The 18,477-nt window shown below is 38.6% G+C and overlaps 1 protein-coding gene across 1 annotated transcript; it reads left to right on the top strand.

The window, feature by feature from the left end:
• The first annotated feature begins 3,748 nt into the window (after positions 1-3,748).
• Positions 3,749-17,540, top strand: LOC110969134 (solute carrier family 35 member E2A-like). Its single transcript, XM_051949395.1, has 9 exons — positions 3,749-4,115; positions 5,661-6,119; positions 8,130-8,265; positions 8,495-8,622; positions 9,726-9,846; positions 9,919-9,972; positions 10,048-10,120; positions 13,034-13,179; positions 15,104-17,540. The coding sequence occupies exons 2-9, from the start codon at positions 5,840-5,842 to the stop codon at positions 15,339-15,341; spliced, it is 1,176 nt and encodes a 391-aa protein (XP_051805355.1). The 5' UTR covers positions 3,749-4,115; positions 5,661-5,839; the 3' UTR covers positions 15,342-17,540.
• The last annotated feature ends 937 nt before the right edge of the window (positions 17,541-18,477 follow it).

The following is an 18,477-nucleotide window of genomic DNA, read 5'->3' on the forward strand; positions in this document are numbered from 1 at the left end:
AAGTAGACATTAAGATCATACAATAAAATCATAGAAATAAAACATAAAAGCGCATTAAGTTCAAGACTATAAAGATGATTTAAAAACAGAATAGTGCATCAAAAATCGAGAAAATAGATTTAGTATCTAAGAGAAAGCTGCAGTATACTATTTGGTTTTCAGGCCCAATTTAAAAGAGCTGATAGTTTGAGCAGACCACAGATGTTCAGGAAGTTTGTTCCACAGGATAGGATAGAATAGAATAGAATAGAATAGAATAGAATAGAATAGAATAGAATTGCTTTATTGTCATCATACTTGGGGGCATGACAAAAATATAAGGAGCTGCCACTAGATGGTGCATTGAAACAAGTTAAATCAACAACAATAAATAAGAAAATCAAATGTACATATAAAACTAACTATGCTAACAATTCCAACATATGCAAAAGAGGCAAGATATATACAGTACGATAAGGAGCTAATGAGATCAAATAAAAACCAATAAAATAGAATAAATATGGGCAAGAGATTGCACGTAAGTAGCATTATTAAAAGTGATTCTGTGCGTGACTGTTTTGAGTTCAGAAGCTTGATGGACCATCGGTAAAAACTGGAGGAGCATAATAGCTGAATGCTGCTTCACTAGTCTTAGTTCTAGTTCTGGGAACACACGGTAAACCTGTCTCAGATGACCTGAGGGCTCTGGATGCTTTATATGGAGCTAATAAGTCCAGGATGTATTTTGGTCCAAGACCATTCAGTGCTCTGTAGACCAGGAGTCAGATTTTGAACTCTATCCTTTGACTAACAGGAAGCCAGTGTAGTGATTGGAGGACTGGTGTAAAATGATCCAGTTTCCTGATGTCAGTTAGAACTCTGGCAGCAGCGTTCTGGATCAGCTGCAGCTGCATGATTGATTTCTTGTTAAGACCGGTAAAGACACCATTACAATAATCTACTGAAAATAAGTACATGAACAAGTCCCTCTGTGTCTTCGTCAGACAGGAAACCCTTGATTGTAGCAGCATTCTTCAGGTGGGAATAGGCAGATTTAGTAACAGGTTTCAAGCGGTTGTTAAAATTCAGGTTGGAGTCATTAATGGTAGCGAGGTTTCTGGCTTGATTTGTAACTTTAAGTGACACGGAGTCCAAGTGAGCACTGATCTTTGACCTTTCATTTTTGGGGCCAAATACAATCACTTCAGTCTTGTCTTCATTGAGCTGGAGAAAAAGGTGGGTTGATTTGAAATCCTGAACTCAAAGTGAAAAATAATGAAGTTATCCAGCCATCTTCATGAAGTTATCCTAACCGAAACCTAGTTTTAAACTAAAAGTTTTGAGCTTAAAATTACACACAATATTAAGCAGCTCATCCGCTGAAGTGTGTTCAGAGGTCTGACAGCGATGCTACAGGCTGATTCATAAAGCAGTTTCTGCTCAGACACTGTGTGATCAGGAGGGTATGACTGACCTTCAAGAGTTTCTGTTACAGTCTCTGCTCCATTGAGGATAACGGGTGGGAGAAATATAAGATACCTCAATATAGTCATGGTTCTCAGTAGAAAAATACAGAGTAGAATTAAAGTCAGGATAAGGCAATGATACATTTTCTACAATAATTATTATGTCAATTAACCTCAAAATATGCGAAAGTTAAATCTAAATCATGAAAGTGGTTCTTTAATTTTCTACCATGCATTTATTTAGGCTATGTAGTAGTTTTTTCATAAACCAGATATTTTCCAACTCATTACCTTTTGATGTCTGCCTGCAGTTTCAACCACAGACTGGATAGGTTCTAACAAACAAAAGTTTTGTTAAGCCTTAAAAGTAAACAAAAGCACAATGATCTGACAAGCATTCTGAGTTTACTTGTGATCTTTCCCTGCAGCAAATGCTGACTGAATACTATTGTAGTAAACTTAACGGTTGATTAATTGTAGAACCTCCCTTAACTCTAAATATTATGAAAAAGCAGTTCTAGTGTTCCTATTAAAGCATTGGGTGAATACATAGTCTTTGTTTTCACTGCTCTCCACTGGTCACAATCAGAAGTACAGTAAAAGATGTGCACCAGCGCCGCCAGCACTCCCAGGGCAGAACTGCCTCAGTCTTTATTATTTTTCATTTACTGTAAGTTTTTAGTAGCTTATTTAATATTTCCAATCAATATTGAAATTTGCAGTTTCTAAATTACTACAAATGAACAGAACCACGCTGTGAACTGCCAGAATTGGAGGGCATTTTACACACACACCACCATCAAATTTCAAATAATCCATGTACAACACACTAAAACATGCAGTTGTTGTGTAAATTTACTTGTCCTGAGACCAAATCTAAAATTGAAAAAAAAAAAAAAATAGGAGAAAAGACTGCTGGAAAATATTTGTAAAATACCAAATAAGTCTGGAGTTCCACCTAAAATTACATTTTTCTCTTGTCTGACCCCCCTGATGACTAAATTGAATCTCAAATAAAACAGTTAAAATTAAATTTAAGCCTCCCTTTTTTGGTATTATTTTTTTCCATTGACATCTCTTGTAATTGTGGGAACATTTTTTTAATCAACCTATTTTAAGCAATAATTATTATGCATGGAATGTGTATCCCACAATAACCCTGTCAGTATAACCTTTTTAGCTGATAGAAGAAGAAGAAAACAGTGAATCACACTATAAACTGGAATTATCATCATCAAACAGTTTCCCAAAAGAATCTTATGTCTATGTCCTCTCTTCTATTTTTCATATTTTCATAACATTGTCAGCCTTGATTGAATGTCTCATTCTACCTCATGCAACCCTGTTCTGCATAGTATCAGGAAAAGACAAATTATTTTTTACTTTTCTCTTTACTTTCTTCTGTCAGTAAGTTTGTCCTCCTGGTCAGCAGTAACAGCTAAATATCTAACTTCTACTACTGAGAAAAAGCTGACATTAGCATGGATTAACAACCCTGTTACCGTGATTAGAGTAGGGTTAGCAAACAACAAATAAAACATTTTTAAAAATGGTACCATTGATGTGTAAGCTGAGCCAGTCAAGGCTTTGATAGTTTATTACGTATTATTAATGAGCATATAGCAGAAAATTGTAAAAGAGGAGATTTATTTTTCAAAATATTTGCAGGCCAAATGTCCTCCAATTCTGTAATGACCGTTAATTATTACACTACCGTACAAAAGTTTGGGGCCACCCAGACAATTTCAGGTTTTACATGAAAACTCACACTTTTATTCATGTGCTAATATAATTGTAGAAGGGTTTTCTAATCATCTGTTAGCCTTTCAACACCATTAGCTAACGCAATGTAGCATTAGAACACAGGAGTGATGGTTGCTGGAAATGTTCCTCTGTACTCCTATGTAGATATTTCATTAAAAATCATCTGTTTCCAGCAAGAATAGTCATTTACCACATTAACAATTTGTAGACTGTATTTCTGGTGAATTTAATGTTATCTTCATTGAAAAATAAACTTCTCTTTTAAAAATGAGGACATTTCTACATGACCTCAAACTTTTGAACGGTAGTGTATGTGTGCATATGGACTTTACTATTATTATTATTATTATTATTATTATTATTATTATTATTATTATTATTATTATTATTATATTTTCTAGGAATTCATTATAATAGAACTAACTCTGAGTCCATCATCCAAAGTTCCTTGAACTTTCTTAAGGTCCAGTGGATTGATTTAAACAACTTTGGATAACCTGGATGAATGAGAACCTACACAGACATCTGAGTCCATCAGCATGAGGCTGGAGTTGAATGGCCTAACAGAGGTTTTAATTTGAAGGCTGCTCCTTTTGTGTGTGTTTGGGGTAACTTGACGCTGCGCATTGATCGCTAGCAGCCACGTCTCACAGTGAGCTGTGCGGCGATGTGAGCCCGTCAGATAGCTTCGTGTTTGTTCATAGGGCTGCTCGTATTAAACACTGTGCTTTGTACTGGTGTGTGTGTGAGTGACAGAGCTCCTCAGGACTCCTTCACCTCCCATCATGCTGCAGCCTACAGCAGCTAGCTAACGCCAATGTGCAACTTCCTCCTTCCATAAAGTCCGCTGAGCAGCTGCTCCGGGTGTTTCCCAGTCTGAACAGAGACAGCCGGAGTCACACAGAGGTAAGCGCTCATCTTCTCAGTAGCCTTTTCACCATTTCATCGCGCTCCGTTGTGTTCCTGTGTGCAGAAGCTAGCAGCAACTAGTCCGTGTCCGTGGTGTGTAGTTGGTGGGGCATGAAGATGACCGAGGCGCTGCTTAACTGTAATTCACCATATTGACACATTTAAGGGCAACTTTGTGCAGACTCACGTTCATCTCAGCAACAAACAGCTCTGAAGCCTGATGTCAGTGTACTAGATGTGAATTACCAATATGAAACTAGCATGTGGCAGCATACTGTGGATATCTTTTACAATAAAAAGACAGTATGTAATGTAAGACATCAGGAGGAGAAACCAGACAGCACAAGCACTGGACATGTTGGTGGACCAGTAGCTGCAGATCACACCTGCAGAAATGCAACTGGTTTATATGGAATTAAACAATGTGTTTGTGCATGTTTGAATGAGTTAAAGTGTGTGTGACTCAGGTTTACCTGTGGATTTAGTTGAAGCGCTTGAACAGATTCTTAAAGACTGTAGGGATGAAACCTACTTTGAAGAGCTCTGGAGACAAACTGCTGAACAATGCAAGACTGACCCAGAACCTGCAGCCAAAAGATTAAAAAAAAAGAGCTAAACAACAGGCTGAATGGACACAGTGTGATGTCTTCTGACCCCAACAAGGACACGTTTGACCTAAGTGTCTTACATCTGCTTATCTTATTGGCTTTATCAACAGTTAGAAAGCGAGCGTTCCAGATGTTAAATCAATTGTGAGTTAAATAAATAAAGCTTATTTTACTGTATGAGTTCTAATACAGGGCTGCACAGTGTCACTTTTGCCTTGCAGCTGGAAGATGACTATATTACATGCAGAGGTTTGCTGAAAAACAAAATAATAGTTGTGAAACATTGTGCCACGCCAGTGTGAGTGATGTTCTCAGGATGGCCACCACTGTATCAGCTGTCTGCTACTGAACACAGCGTAAATAGTGCATGAAGTAATGATAATGTAAATATCAGAGCAGCATGAGACAAAATCTGAGTACACTACCGTTCAAAAGTTTGAGGTCACTTAGAAATGTCCATATATTTGAAAGAAAAGCAGTTTTTTCAATGAATATAACATTAAATGAATCAGAAATACAGTCTAGACATTGTTAATGTGGTAAATAACTATTCTAGATGGAAACAGCAGATTTTTAATGGAATGTCTCCATAGGGGTACAGAGGAACATTTCCAGCAACCATAACTCCTGTGTTCTAATGCTACACTGTGTTAGCTAACGGTGTTGAAAGGCTCATTGATGATTATGAAGTCCTTGTGCAGTTATGTTAGTGCATGAATAAAAGTGTCAGTTTTCATGGAAAAGATGAAATTGGGTGACTCCAAACCTTTGAATGGTAGTATAGATATTCAGAAACATGAAAACATTGGATGGAGTATTGTGTCACAACTTTAATTTCCTGCCTGTGATCTTATTTTGTGAGTCGCAAAGAGAGTTTTCTTTGTTCCTCCCTTTTTTCCCTCTCATCTCACAGAAGACTTTTTTTTCTTTCCAGCTCCTGGACAGGTGACATCAGTACATGATCTGCTCCGGGTAGCCACTGCAAGACAAAAAGACAGATTTTTGCTGGGCTCAGAAGAAGATGGACTGACCATCAAAACAGTCTTCAACTCATCATCTCCCTTCTTGTCACTTGCCTGTTGGGCCCCTGAGGGCCCTCAGGCAGCAGGCGTGATGCCAGGCAGCAGGCAGACCGCTCACCACCCACTATGGCGTCTCCTGTCACCGTTCCGTACCCGGCAGGAGCGGGTGGTCCTGGCCCGCAGTGAGAGCCTGCCAGGGGAGCAGGTGCTGAAGATCACGGTCACAGAGACCACGGTGATCGAGGCAGAGTCTGGGGTCTGGAACTGGCGCTCCCTGATCTACCTGGGCCTCTGGTACTTCTTCAGCTTCTGCACTCTGTTCCTCAACAAATACATCTTATCGCTGCTGGAGGGGGAACCCAGCATGCTGGGTAAGGACAAATAATCTGCTACTACTGATATTAAGTCTTATACAGTGCCTTGTGAAAGTATTTGGCCCCCTGGAACTTTTCAACCTTTCGCCACATTTCAGGCTTCTAACATAAAGATATAAAATTTTTATTTTTTGTCAAGAATCAACAACAAGTGGGACACAATCGTGAAGTGGAACGAAATTTATTGGATATTTTAAACTTTTTTAACAAATAAAAACCTGAAAAGTGGGGCGTGCAATATTATTCTGCCCCCTTGCATTAATACTTTGTAGCGCCACCTTTTGCTGCAATTACAGCTGCAAGTCGCTTGGGGTATGTCTCTATCAGTTTTGCACATTGAGAGACTGAAATTCTTGCCCATTCTTCCTTGCAAAACAGCTCGAGCTCAGTGAGGTTGGATGGAGGGAGACTTGATTACACACAGGTGGATTCTATTTATCATCATCAGTCATTTAGGACAACATTGGATCATTCAGAGATCCTCACTGAACTTCTGGTGTGAGTTTGCTGCACTGAAAGTAAAGGGGCCGAATAATATTGCACACCCCACTTTTCAGTTTTTTATTTGTTAAAAAAGTATAAAATATCCAATATATTTCATTCCACTTCACGATTGTGTCCCAATTGTTGTTGATTCTTGACAAAAAATTAAAATTTTATATCTTTATGTTTGAAGCCTGAAATGTGGCGAAAGGTTGAAAAGTTCAAGGGGGCCGAATACTTTCACAAGGCACTGTATGTGTGTAAAATCATTTTATTATGATTTTTATGTCTTAATACTTGGAAGTATAAATTAAAAGCTGTGAGAACACAAGGAGGCTTACAGCTGCCATCTCTGTAGGCTTGTAGAGTATGAAGGAGTATGAAATAACTCAGTCCATTAAGGCTACATGTTAATCAGCAATGACTTGAAAGCCATTTCCAGGCTGCAGTTCTACCCCAGTAAAATACAGATTTTGTAACTGCAACAATGGCTGACAAACCTACCAAACATAGGAGTTAAAAACAACAGTTTTACTGTGAGATATTTCCGTGTAAAAGGATTGCTCAGAGAAAAAGAAGTGATACAGGAAACATGCTAGTGACTTCTTAGGCTACCTTCCTCCATGACATGAAAAACTACTTTCAGAGATATCAATCTTGTTTGAGAGCAAATGATTGAGCAAATGATTGCACAACTGATTGTGCAGCTATGAGGAGATACAGTTTTAAAGTAACTCTCCAGGTGCTAAGAGCTTCCTGGTGCATGTCAGAGATGAGCAGTTTAAATTAACCCTTTAAGCTTCAGTCAATTCCAGCCGTTTTCAGTACAAAAAAATCGCTAATATTCTATTTTTAAATAAAAAAAATTACGAAAAATACAGGGAATATTGGACGGGCATCGCGAGGTGCATTTCCTTGAAAATGACCGATTCGTGGATTTTATACCGACTTCAGGACATGTTTTGGACAAAATAGTTTACTGGCTTGTGTCATCTGGATGTAAAAGGTTGGATTATGGCCGTTTTTTGTGGAATCTTTTTTTTTGTGTGTAATAATAAACCTGGAAATGTGAGTCGCGCTGTGTGCGTTGAAGCCGTGTATAGAGAACGGATGGATGAATATTTGTTTTTGTCGGACAAATGTGTTTTTCTCACCTGCTGTGGTAATCGCATCTGAAAGTGGTTTATACCGGCGGATTCATGAGAATCTAAGCTTTCCATCGGCGTATAGTGTTTGTATAATCGTGTTTGCAGCCGTCAAACATTCTTGAAATTCCTATGCAAATTAGTAGGTGTACCGCCGGCGGTACACTGAAGCTTAAGGGGTTAAATTCTTCACTGTAACCCCATTTTTTACATTTTTGTTAAGTGTTTTCATTTTGATGATAATGTAGCATTTACAGAAGTAGTGCTAGTAAGTAGTGAAGTAACTCAAGCATTTCCACGTCAGTGCAAGAAACACACTGAAATTAAATGGGTGTTTGTTGCTGAAGTTCTGTTTGGTTGTCTGTCTTCTGGTCCTTAGGTGCTGTTCAGATGCTCTCCACCACCGTCATCGGCTGTCTGAAGATGTTTGTCCCCTGTTGCCTGTATCAGCACAAGTCCAGATCAGAATATCCCCCCAACTTTATCATGATCATGCTGTTTGTTGGACTCATGAGGTGGGTTCCTTTGTCTCTCTAAACTTCACAGTTAGTTCCACATAACTGTGCTTAACACATGTTCATTAATGTGTGCATGTAAAATACCAACTTCGTTAAACAGTCCTCATATTTTTGAGGCGCAGAACTAGCTTAGTAAACCATTACTCGTAGCTCATAGTTTTACAACTACCAATGGACATCAGCGTTATTTTAAGTTCAGTATTGACATCACGGTCTCCTTTGTCAGGTTCACCACTGTGGTTCTGGGCTTAGTGAGTCTGAAGAATGTTGCAGTGTCGTTCGCTGAGACAGTGAAGAGCTCAGCACCCATTTTTACCGTCATCATGTCCAGGCTGATCCTTGGGGAATACACAGGTAAACACACACATACCCAGGCTCCAGAGGATGTGTTTCACTTCTGATGGGGAATACATCGTCGGTTTTGGTCAACCAAACTGCAAGTCAAAACTTGTTAAATAACATGAAAAGGAGCCTGATGAATACTGGGAGTACATTCTTTGGTCAAATGAGAAGATACATTTGTTCGGCTCAGATGGGGTCCTGTATTTTGGTGTGAACCTGGTCAGGGCTACCACAGTGAACGCATCGTCCCGACAGTGAGGCACAGAGGTGGGAGTGTGATGATGTGAGGCTGCATGACTCCCAGTCTGCAGAGGTTTGGCAGAAGCGGAATATTCCAGCATGATAATGATCCAAAGCACACTGATAAAATCGCACAAGAGTTGCTAAAGAAGGAGAGGGTAAACTATGACCTGGGCAACTATGTTGCCTGACTTGTTCCAATAAAACACTTTTGGTGTATTTTAAAGAAAACGACAGAGCGATTCAACACCTCCAGCAAAAAGTAGCTAAAAAAAGGTGTTTCTGAAGTATGACAGAACATCTATCTAGAAATTTGGTATCCTCTGTGCACACGAGGATTTAGTGTCTTGGAAAATAAAGGTGGAGACAACAATTGTTGCAAAATTAAAATAATTGAATCTCAGTGATGAAAGCTGTACTGACTTCTGTTGCATTTAGTTCCTACTGTGTTTTTCATTTTTGACCTTTTAATACTGCATAAGAGCAAATATGCTGCTGTTGAAATTGCACTTAAGATAAAGTGATAAGACAGCATAGTGTGATGTTTTTTTACTTGTCACTCAAACAGCATATAGTGAGGCCAATTCACACTGCCTCGTAGGCTAGTTGACACAGCTCTGTCGAGATCCAGACTGACAGAATGAAACTAGCAGCTGTCTCTGTGAAGGGCCAACATCTGGTCCACTGTCGTCTTGAAATACAATCAACCAGTGTTCATAATCTGAATGCTTCTAACACCCCTATCAGTCACTTCTTATTAATGCGTAGTTAAGGACATCCTGAAAGCATGGTCACAGGGAAGTCAGTCATGGCTTTGTGTTGATAAGCTAAGTGATATGCTTCATTGTGTGTACTGTTTGCTCTCCAATCTACAGGGCTGTGGGTAAACCTGTCCCTGTTCCCAGTCATGGCTGGCCTGGCCCTCTGCACAGCCACTGAGATCAGCTTCAACATGCTTGGCTTCTCTGCAGCACTCTCCACCAACATCATGGACTGGTACTGCAGCACTCAGTAGAGCTTCTCCACAGCAGTGTGATGCTTTACCTAACTCTGTTTCTCTGATCTCAGCTTGCAGAACGTATTCTCCAAAAAACTGCTAAGTGGAGACACATACAGATTCAGGTAAAAGACGACACACTCTTCTGTTTGCAACTGTAAAACTATACATGCAACTCTAATTTCACTGTCTTATGTCAGTCCTCCAGAGTTGCAGTTCTATACCAGTGCCGCAGCAATCATTATGCTTATACCTGCCTGGGTGTTCCTCTTGGTAGGTCAACACACAACTGCTTAATCCCTGTGTACTGAATTATTGTTACAGCTAGACAAATGCAGTTACAGTGTATACTATACCAAAAGTCTGTACTTATTACTCTGCCAAGGAGCGCAGTGGAGTTTTGTGACGATCGGTGTTGGTTTGTCTGTCTGTCTGCAACGTTACTCAAAAACAAATTAACGGATTTGGATGAAATTTTCAGGGAAGGTCAGAAATGACACGTTAGATTTTGTCCGTGATGCAGCTTATAGTCTGGATAAACGGATTTGTTAAAGATTTCTGTATCATTGCGAGATATCACGCCATCACTGTAGCTATGACAACAAGTCAATCAATCAATCAATCAATCAATCAATCAATCAATCTTTATTTATAAAGCCCTTTTCATGCCAGGGAGCAGCTCAAAGTGCTTTACATAAAAACAATACAACAATTAAAAGCACTTAATACAAGAGATATAAAAACAAACATATGCACACACATACACGTAAACACACACTCACACAAACTCGGGAATTAAGAACACTTGAACACTTGAGGAAACGCTATCTCACACAGTGGGGAAACAACAGAGAATGAGGTTTCGATTAAAATGGAAAAAATAGGATATATAAATAAAAGCAATAAAAATTAAGATAAATAGGTAAAAGGATATATTAATAAAAATAAATAGGATATATAAATAAAAGCAATAAGCGCAATAAAAAAAATTAAGATAAATAAATACAAGGAATAAAAGACTTCAGACCGGACTGAAGCCGACGTAAAAATAATAATAACAATAAAAACACGATAAATAATAAAATAACACAAGTAGCTAAAACCAGACTAAAAGGTTAAAATAATAAACAAATAAATAAATGTAGCTTAATCAAGCTAAAAAGGTAGGTCTTGAGTTTGCTTTTAAAAATGTCCACATTCTCTGTTTTCCTCAGGTCTTCAGGCAGACTGTTCCACAAATGTGGGGCGTAATGTCAGGAAGAGGCCTCACCATATGTTTTGGTTAAAACATGAGGAACAGTTAGAAGAGCGTTGCCTGAAGACCTGAGGGTTCTAAAAGGCACATATTTCAAAAGCAGATCAGATAAATAATTTGGACCAAGACCATTAAAAGCTTTAAAAACCATTAAAAGAATCTTAAAATCGATTCTGAAGCAGACAGGTAACCAGTGCAGAGACTTTAAAATTGGTGTAATGTGTGCTCTCTTTCTGGTCCTCGTCAAAACCCGTGCAGCTGAGTTCTGAAGATGCTGTAGTGGGATAATACTTTTTTTAGAGAGACCAGAAAGAAGAGCATTACAGTAATCTATTCTGCAGGTAATAAAAGCATGGATTAGTCCTTCAGTGTTGGCTTGAGATAAAAATGGCTGTACCCTGGAAATGTTCTTGAGATGATAAAAACCGCTCCTAACTATGCTTTTAATGTGAGCATTAAAATTTAATTTAAAATCTAGAATAACACCAAGATTTTTTACTTGATCAGATGTGTTAAAATCCAGGGCTTTGAGTCGTAAGATAAGCTTTTCCCTGTGTGCCTCAGGACCGATAACAAGTACTTCTGTTTTGTCCTGGTTGAGCTGTAAGAAGTTACCTGCCATCCATAACTTAATATCCGAAATACAATTTAAAAGTGCGTCTATTGGTCTGGTGTCATCAGGAGACACCACTACGTAAAGCTGAGTGTCATCAGCATAACTACTGAAATTAATGCCGTGTCTCCTGATGACGTCGCCCAGTGGCAACATATAAAGATTAAAAAGAGTGGGACCTAAAATTGAACCTTGAGGGACACCACACTTCAATCCATAGCTCCTTGAGGAGTATCCGCCCATGCTTATAAAAAACTCTCTACCAGTAAGGTAAGATTTGAACCAGCTAAAAACAGTGCCAGAGAGACCAACCATGGTGTGAAGTCTGTTCAGGAGGATTTTGTGGTCAACCGTGTTGAGTGCTGCACTTAGGTCCAGTAAAACCAGAACAGAAAGTTTCTTCACATCCATATTGGACCTTAGTTCGTTCACAACTTTTGTTAATGCCGACTCTACTGTGTTTGGCCCGAAAACCATTTTTTTTCGGCAATGTCATTACAATTTAAAAAATCATTTAACTGATTAAAAACAAGCTTTTCTAAAATCTTGTTTAAAAATGTCAGATTGGATACTGGTCTGTAATTACTGAGAATTGATGGATCTAGATTGTTTCTTTTCAGAAGGGGTTTGACTATTGCAGTTTTGAGAGAGGATGGGAAAACACCGGTCTGGAGAGAGTTGTTTATTATGTCGAGCAAATCCTTTACCAAAAAGCCATGGACCGATTTAAAAAAGGGTGTAGGAATGGGATCTAAAATGCAGGATGTGGGTTTGAGTTGAGAGTTTACCCTTGTCAACATCCCAGCATCAACCAGGACAAATTTCTCTAGTGTTTCCCCACTCGGAATAAGAGGTTCATGGGTACTAAAATCCAAGATTTGGCAGTGTAGTAAGTTTGACCTTATGGCATCTATTTTACTGTTAAAATAGGCTGCAAATTCCTCACACCTCAAGTCAGACGACATATTGTTTGTGTTGTTAAAAGAGGGATCAATTGTCTTAAAAAGAATCTTGAGGTTGTTTCGATTGTCACTAATAAGCTTTGAGAAGTGAGCTTGTCTCGATTTCCTTATAGCCCGATTATAGTTTATCAGCTGTTCCTGGGTAGATTTGGTGATGGATGGTTCGTTTATTTTTCATCCATCAGATATCATACAATGACTGAGCAGCCTTGGCAGAGTACTGCGCTCTCTGAGTGCTTTTCTAGCTTATGGAATATTTTCAAAATAAAAGCAGAATGACAGTTTCTAGCAGACGTTACTACAGTAACAATAGTTTATTTATGTTCATGGTTGTTGCACTTTGCCTCTGTTTGCAGGACATTCCAGTGACTGGGAAGAGTGGACAGAGCTTCATCTTAAGTCAAGACATTATCTTGTTGCTGCTTTTCGATGGTTGCCTGTTTCACCTGCAGAGTGTCACTGCCTATGCTCTCATGGGACGGATATCCCCTGTTACCTTCAGGTAGGACAACAGCACAAAGTCTACAGCTATACTTTGTACCGACACTTATCTGGTCCCTTATGTAAGCATTCATTATGTTGTGTCCCTGCTGCTTGTACCAGCCATAGATTCAAGTCTTCTGATCCAGCTGAGATAATTACAACCAGCTGCCCCCCTGGCTTTTTAGTGTTTATCTTATTGATTCTAAACCATACATTTTCATGCTTTGTAGCTGTGAGGGACTAAAGGGGAGGATACTATCACACTTTGAAAACAGGAACCAAAGTTCTTGACTCTCACTGCAAGCAGCACAGAGTCTCATGTACTGAGCCACAGCCACATAATGAAGGTGCTGAGAATTGGTTAATGAGCATGTGGACCACTGAGTGTATGTTTCCCAAAGTGGGCTGCTGCTGTGTGTGAAACCAGTTTAACCCTCTCAGCTCCCGGCACTTTCTGGGTTTATTTGCTTATGTCATATTTTTACACCCTAGGAGCTCATTTTTCCCTACAAACTTCTTTGCCTCTATGGAAACAGTACAACCATAGAGCTAGAAATAGAGAGAAAATGTCATAAATCATATAAAAGCAAAACTAAAAGTAATTTAATTATATAGTTTACAAATATTTAAAAATCTTGAATCAACATGTCCAACATTTTTCCAAGTGCCCACAGGCATTCACGATATTGGAAGAAAGGGTTACTCGACATACCATAGATACTATTTTCATTGTACATAATAGATTTTGCACATTTTTACATTTTACCGGTTTCCATATTTGTCTCCTGTCTGCTCTGTGTAGACACAGCCTGCAGTTCAGCCTAGCATAGTCCAAAACTCTCAGAATTCTGAGAACTTCTCGGTTACACTGAGGCCGACGGAAACAATTTTTTTTAACAGAATCTGGTAAGCACAAATAGTATATTTTTGGCATTTTTTTAAATGAGACAAAGTGATATTGATGAACTGTTTTGTTTTTGGTTTAGATTTGTTGAATTCTTCCATCAAAACAGCATGTCGTAGATGAGAGGTTCCAAGATAATAATAAAAAAACAGCTATTCTTTCTGTTTTTACAGTTTCTACCTTTGTTAAGTTCTGTCATTTTGCTTCTTTTCTATTGAAGAAAAACAAAAAGTAGAGATGTCCGATATTGGCTTTTTTTGCCAGTAACCAATATGCTGATATTGTCCAACTCTCAATTTCCAATTGATATCAACCGATGCCAATATATGTGCGCTTGGAGATAATTCCAAACCTCAGACAAATTGTTAGTGAGGCAGCTTGTTGCTGCAACCACGATTTGTTTACACACTTCACGACACCTTTGATGATGAGATCATTTGTGTGCCGGTACAGTTGTGGTCACAAGTTTACATACACTTGTAAAGAACATAATGTCATGGCTCTCTTGAGTTTTCAGTTATTTCTGCAACTCTCACCAAAATTGCTAATTCATGTTGCTGTATGTAAATTTATCACCCAGCAGATTTGGTCACTTTTTCTGTTAACCCATAATAAAGTAATAAAAGAACCAAACTTCATGAATGTCTTTTTGTGACAAAGAAGTATCCATTCCAGTCACTCTATCAGAGAAAAATCAGAGTTGTAGAAATAAGTGGAAACTCAAGAGAGCCATGACATTATGTTCTTTACAAGTGTATGTAAACTTCTGACCACAACTGTAAATGCTGGCAAAATCTAGGCCTTACTTTAGTGATTTTCATGATAGGCAAAAAAAAAACAACAACAACCCGATAACGATATTGACCGATATTACATTTTTCTGCCAATATCGGGCCAATAATTTCAGTGGGTCGACATTATCGGAAATCCCTAAAAAACAAAGTCTTTTGAACCTACCAGTGGCTTTTGGGGTTCAAATGGGTTAAACTGCATGAAGCTGATGGTAATCCTTGCAGCAACAATCCTATTTCTTCCTCAGTGTTGCCAGTACTGTTAAGCACGCCCTGTCTGTGTGGCTGAGTATCATCGTGTTCAGCAACCAAATCACAATCCTCAGTGCCGCCGGCACCGTCCTCGTCTTCATCGGAGTCTTCTTGTACAACAAGGCCAGGCAGATCCAGAGGGAAACCTTGCAGGCTATGGCTGCCGAGCAGAGAAGCGAGAATCAGAAACCACTACTGCAGGATGAGGACTTCCAGGCCTCTGATTCTCGCTAGAGACTCAGCGCTAGAGGCTGCAATGCTGCCGGAAATGACGTGAAGGTATTGAGAAAGTCCACACACTGACTCGATGACCACTCAAAGTACACTTGATCCTTACTTGTCTTGTGTTGGTCTGTTTAAAAGGAGAAGCTCAGGGCATCTGTCACATTTTTTTTAAGGAAGTGACTTAACATTTGCATTCCAGAGTATGCTGGTTTCTCTTATCTGTGGTACAGCAGCTACTAAGTGTATTGTGTCTGAAAATCATTGACGTTGTAGGTTTTTAAATTTTGTTATGGTGTAATTCAAAGTAAATGTATCTTAATTACATCTCAATATAAGATGTAAGTAGGGCACCGGTGTCTGAGATTTGAGGCCTTTTTTGAGGCTTGTCCAGGCCAAGCTTAGACTGGCCGTTTGACACATTTAAAGCATTTGAAAACCACATACTGCATTCTGGGAATGCTCTTCCTCTATCATGTTGTATTTTTGTTTGTCTTTGTAAACTGACTGCTCCATAATGCATGCTGGGATACCAGCCCTATCCACCTAAACAGATGGACGTAGAGAAGGAATAAATGAACAAGCTGCTGTTTGTTACACATGTGTACTTTAAAAAAAAAAACTGTCACAACTTAGGCTTTAGTTTTGTAGCTCAGCCCTCTGGCACTGTAAGATTACATCCAGTGGTCAGACGATCACATGGGTTTTAGATGAAGCCCAAGTTTGTAAAATAAGGATAAAGAAACAGAATGAACTCTCTGTATTTTGGTGAAATTCTTAAATGAGACCTGTAGAATAAAGTCATTTTGAGTAAATATCATGGTTTTACACTTAGATTTAGTGAAGTTTTCTGACCTAATGGCAAATCACTGATGAAAAGTTCAGATTGCTAGAATGCTGAAAATACAATAATTCCTTCGGTTTTAACATTTTCTAGCTCTGACAAATGTGTCCTTTCTTTTTTTTTTTTTTTTTTGAAAACCCACTTCTCAAACATGTTGGTGTGATTTAGGGTTCGGAGGGTTAATACACAAATGAACTGCTGTAAACAGCCGCAGTTTCCAAATCAAATTCCAGGTTCGCCTTTGACCTGCTGTACTCACTGCAGTTCTTTGAGCTTGCAAATGCTTTAATGATTCTAAAACTGTTGGGTTTTTCAACAAATAACGTGTTAACTTGTGTAGCTAACTGTTCACTCATTTGCAGGTGGTCTGATTGTCTGACTGCCTGTTTCTTGGACCCATTTTTGCAGAGTTGTGATACTCCACTATCTCAGTTGTATATCTGTCATTGAAAACAAGATCAGTTGCCCAAAAACAAAAACAAAGCCTAAGTTGTAATAAGCTTGTACAAACTTGCTCTAATGTAGGTTCCAACTTAAACTTTGAAACCTACATACATTCATGATCAGTGAGATGTTTGATGCTTAAACCTCCATTCATTCCTGCTCACATGAGCTGTTTGAGGATAAGTGTTTCCTGTTCTGTCCTCACTGAGTCTCATTTCAACTTCTGTGGTGAAAGTGAAACTTCTTCCACTTCTTCCTACATTAAAATGAACCACATTGCCAAAAACAGCTGCATGGTGCCAATTATTGAACATACATATTAACCTTGTTCTGACCATACAGCTTCAGTTACACTGCTTCTAGTCTCTACCTGTACTGAATCAGTGACTGACAAAGTCCATCAGTGGTCTGATAGGACATGTTTATGTTAATCATTGTCAATGTAACTGTCAGCTGTCAGTTCATTATTTGGAAAGCATTTTATTAATGCTCTGTTTTTGCTGCAGTTTTTGTGCCTCAAGAAGCAGTTTTTTTCTTTGGCAACATGTATTGTACCACAGTTGTGACCACAGAGGCTGAACATAGGAGTTGACTGACTTTAACTTTTTTTTTTTTACATTTATTAACATTTTCATTCTGCTTGACTGATTCCTATTGCTGTTTGAGAATTTATATCTCAACATGTGCTAATTAAAAAAATACAAGTGTACATCATGATTTAGCATCAATACTAGAACAACGGATCTTTTTATACTGATCTTCCACGTCCTTAAAATGCACCTTCTGTTTAAAGGCTCATAAGTGTTGAGGTAATTATGAACTGTATGTTTGGGAATGTGCAAATCAAAGATGTAAAAATATTAGTGTGGATGTGATGTTTGGTGGACACTGTGCACATATTAAAATGTTTTGTCTTCAGCGTATTGTGTGTCAGTCGTCAGCAAGTTATTGATCTACAAACATCCTAATGAGAGTGTTCATATATCTCATTTATTCTATATTTGCACATGAAAACAACTCATTTTTCTTGAGCTTAAGGCTTAAAGGGAAATGCTATTATTAGATGTTCTTGTTTGTTTGTTTTTTTTTTGTTTGTTTTTGTTTTTTTTTACAAATATACCTTTTCAGGCATTTTTGTCACAGTTATAAAATGACATTGGAGAGGAGGGCAGGAGATGTGAGACAGAGCAGGGAACGATCCTAAACTGTGGGAATAACACACAGCACATGGTCCCCAGCTGGGATGTATTCAGATCATGTGCCCTAACTACTCCAACTGAAGCTGTAAACAGAACACTGGCATAGCAACTAAAATAAATGTGTTAGCAAATATGAATTAACATTCCAAGCCACCTGATGAATTGAAGTCCAATATTTACTCTTCTTTGAGTTCTGTTTCCACTCTTCTCCAACTCCTGTGGCTCTATGTGCCAAATGCCAGCTCATTGCCAACATTACTGTTTGATTTTGGGGCAGGAAGTGTACAATGTACCTGCCAGATCAGCTTCTCTGAAAACACCTGAAGGCTGCACCTGGAAATGCCGATGAGAGCAGTGAGATGGAACCTAAACTGATTTAGGTTCACTCCATGGTATCACTGCATTTTGTAAAATTATTTTAAATGGGGAAATTGAGAGCTTCTCGAGTATGTGCCAAGCATAAGAACTCAACAGTCAGACTTTTATAGATACTTAAAAGTTTGGAATTTTTTTCAGAATGAGATCAGAGATCTGCAATCTAAACCTTGCTCACAACTCACTCAGATTTCCATAGGTGCCTACAAGAAGGAGAACACTGAAGGGGTTATAGCTAAATTATACAATGCTATTGTATCAATGAAAGATGATTTGATTGATTATA

The sequence above is a fragment of the Acanthochromis polyacanthus genome, chromosome 6 (genome assembly GCF_021347895.1).
Source record: "Acanthochromis polyacanthus isolate Apoly-LR-REF ecotype Palm Island chromosome 6, KAUST_Apoly_ChrSc, whole genome shotgun sequence".
In the NCBI taxonomy this organism is placed as follows: Eukaryota; Metazoa; Chordata; class Actinopteri; family Pomacentridae; genus Acanthochromis; species Acanthochromis polyacanthus.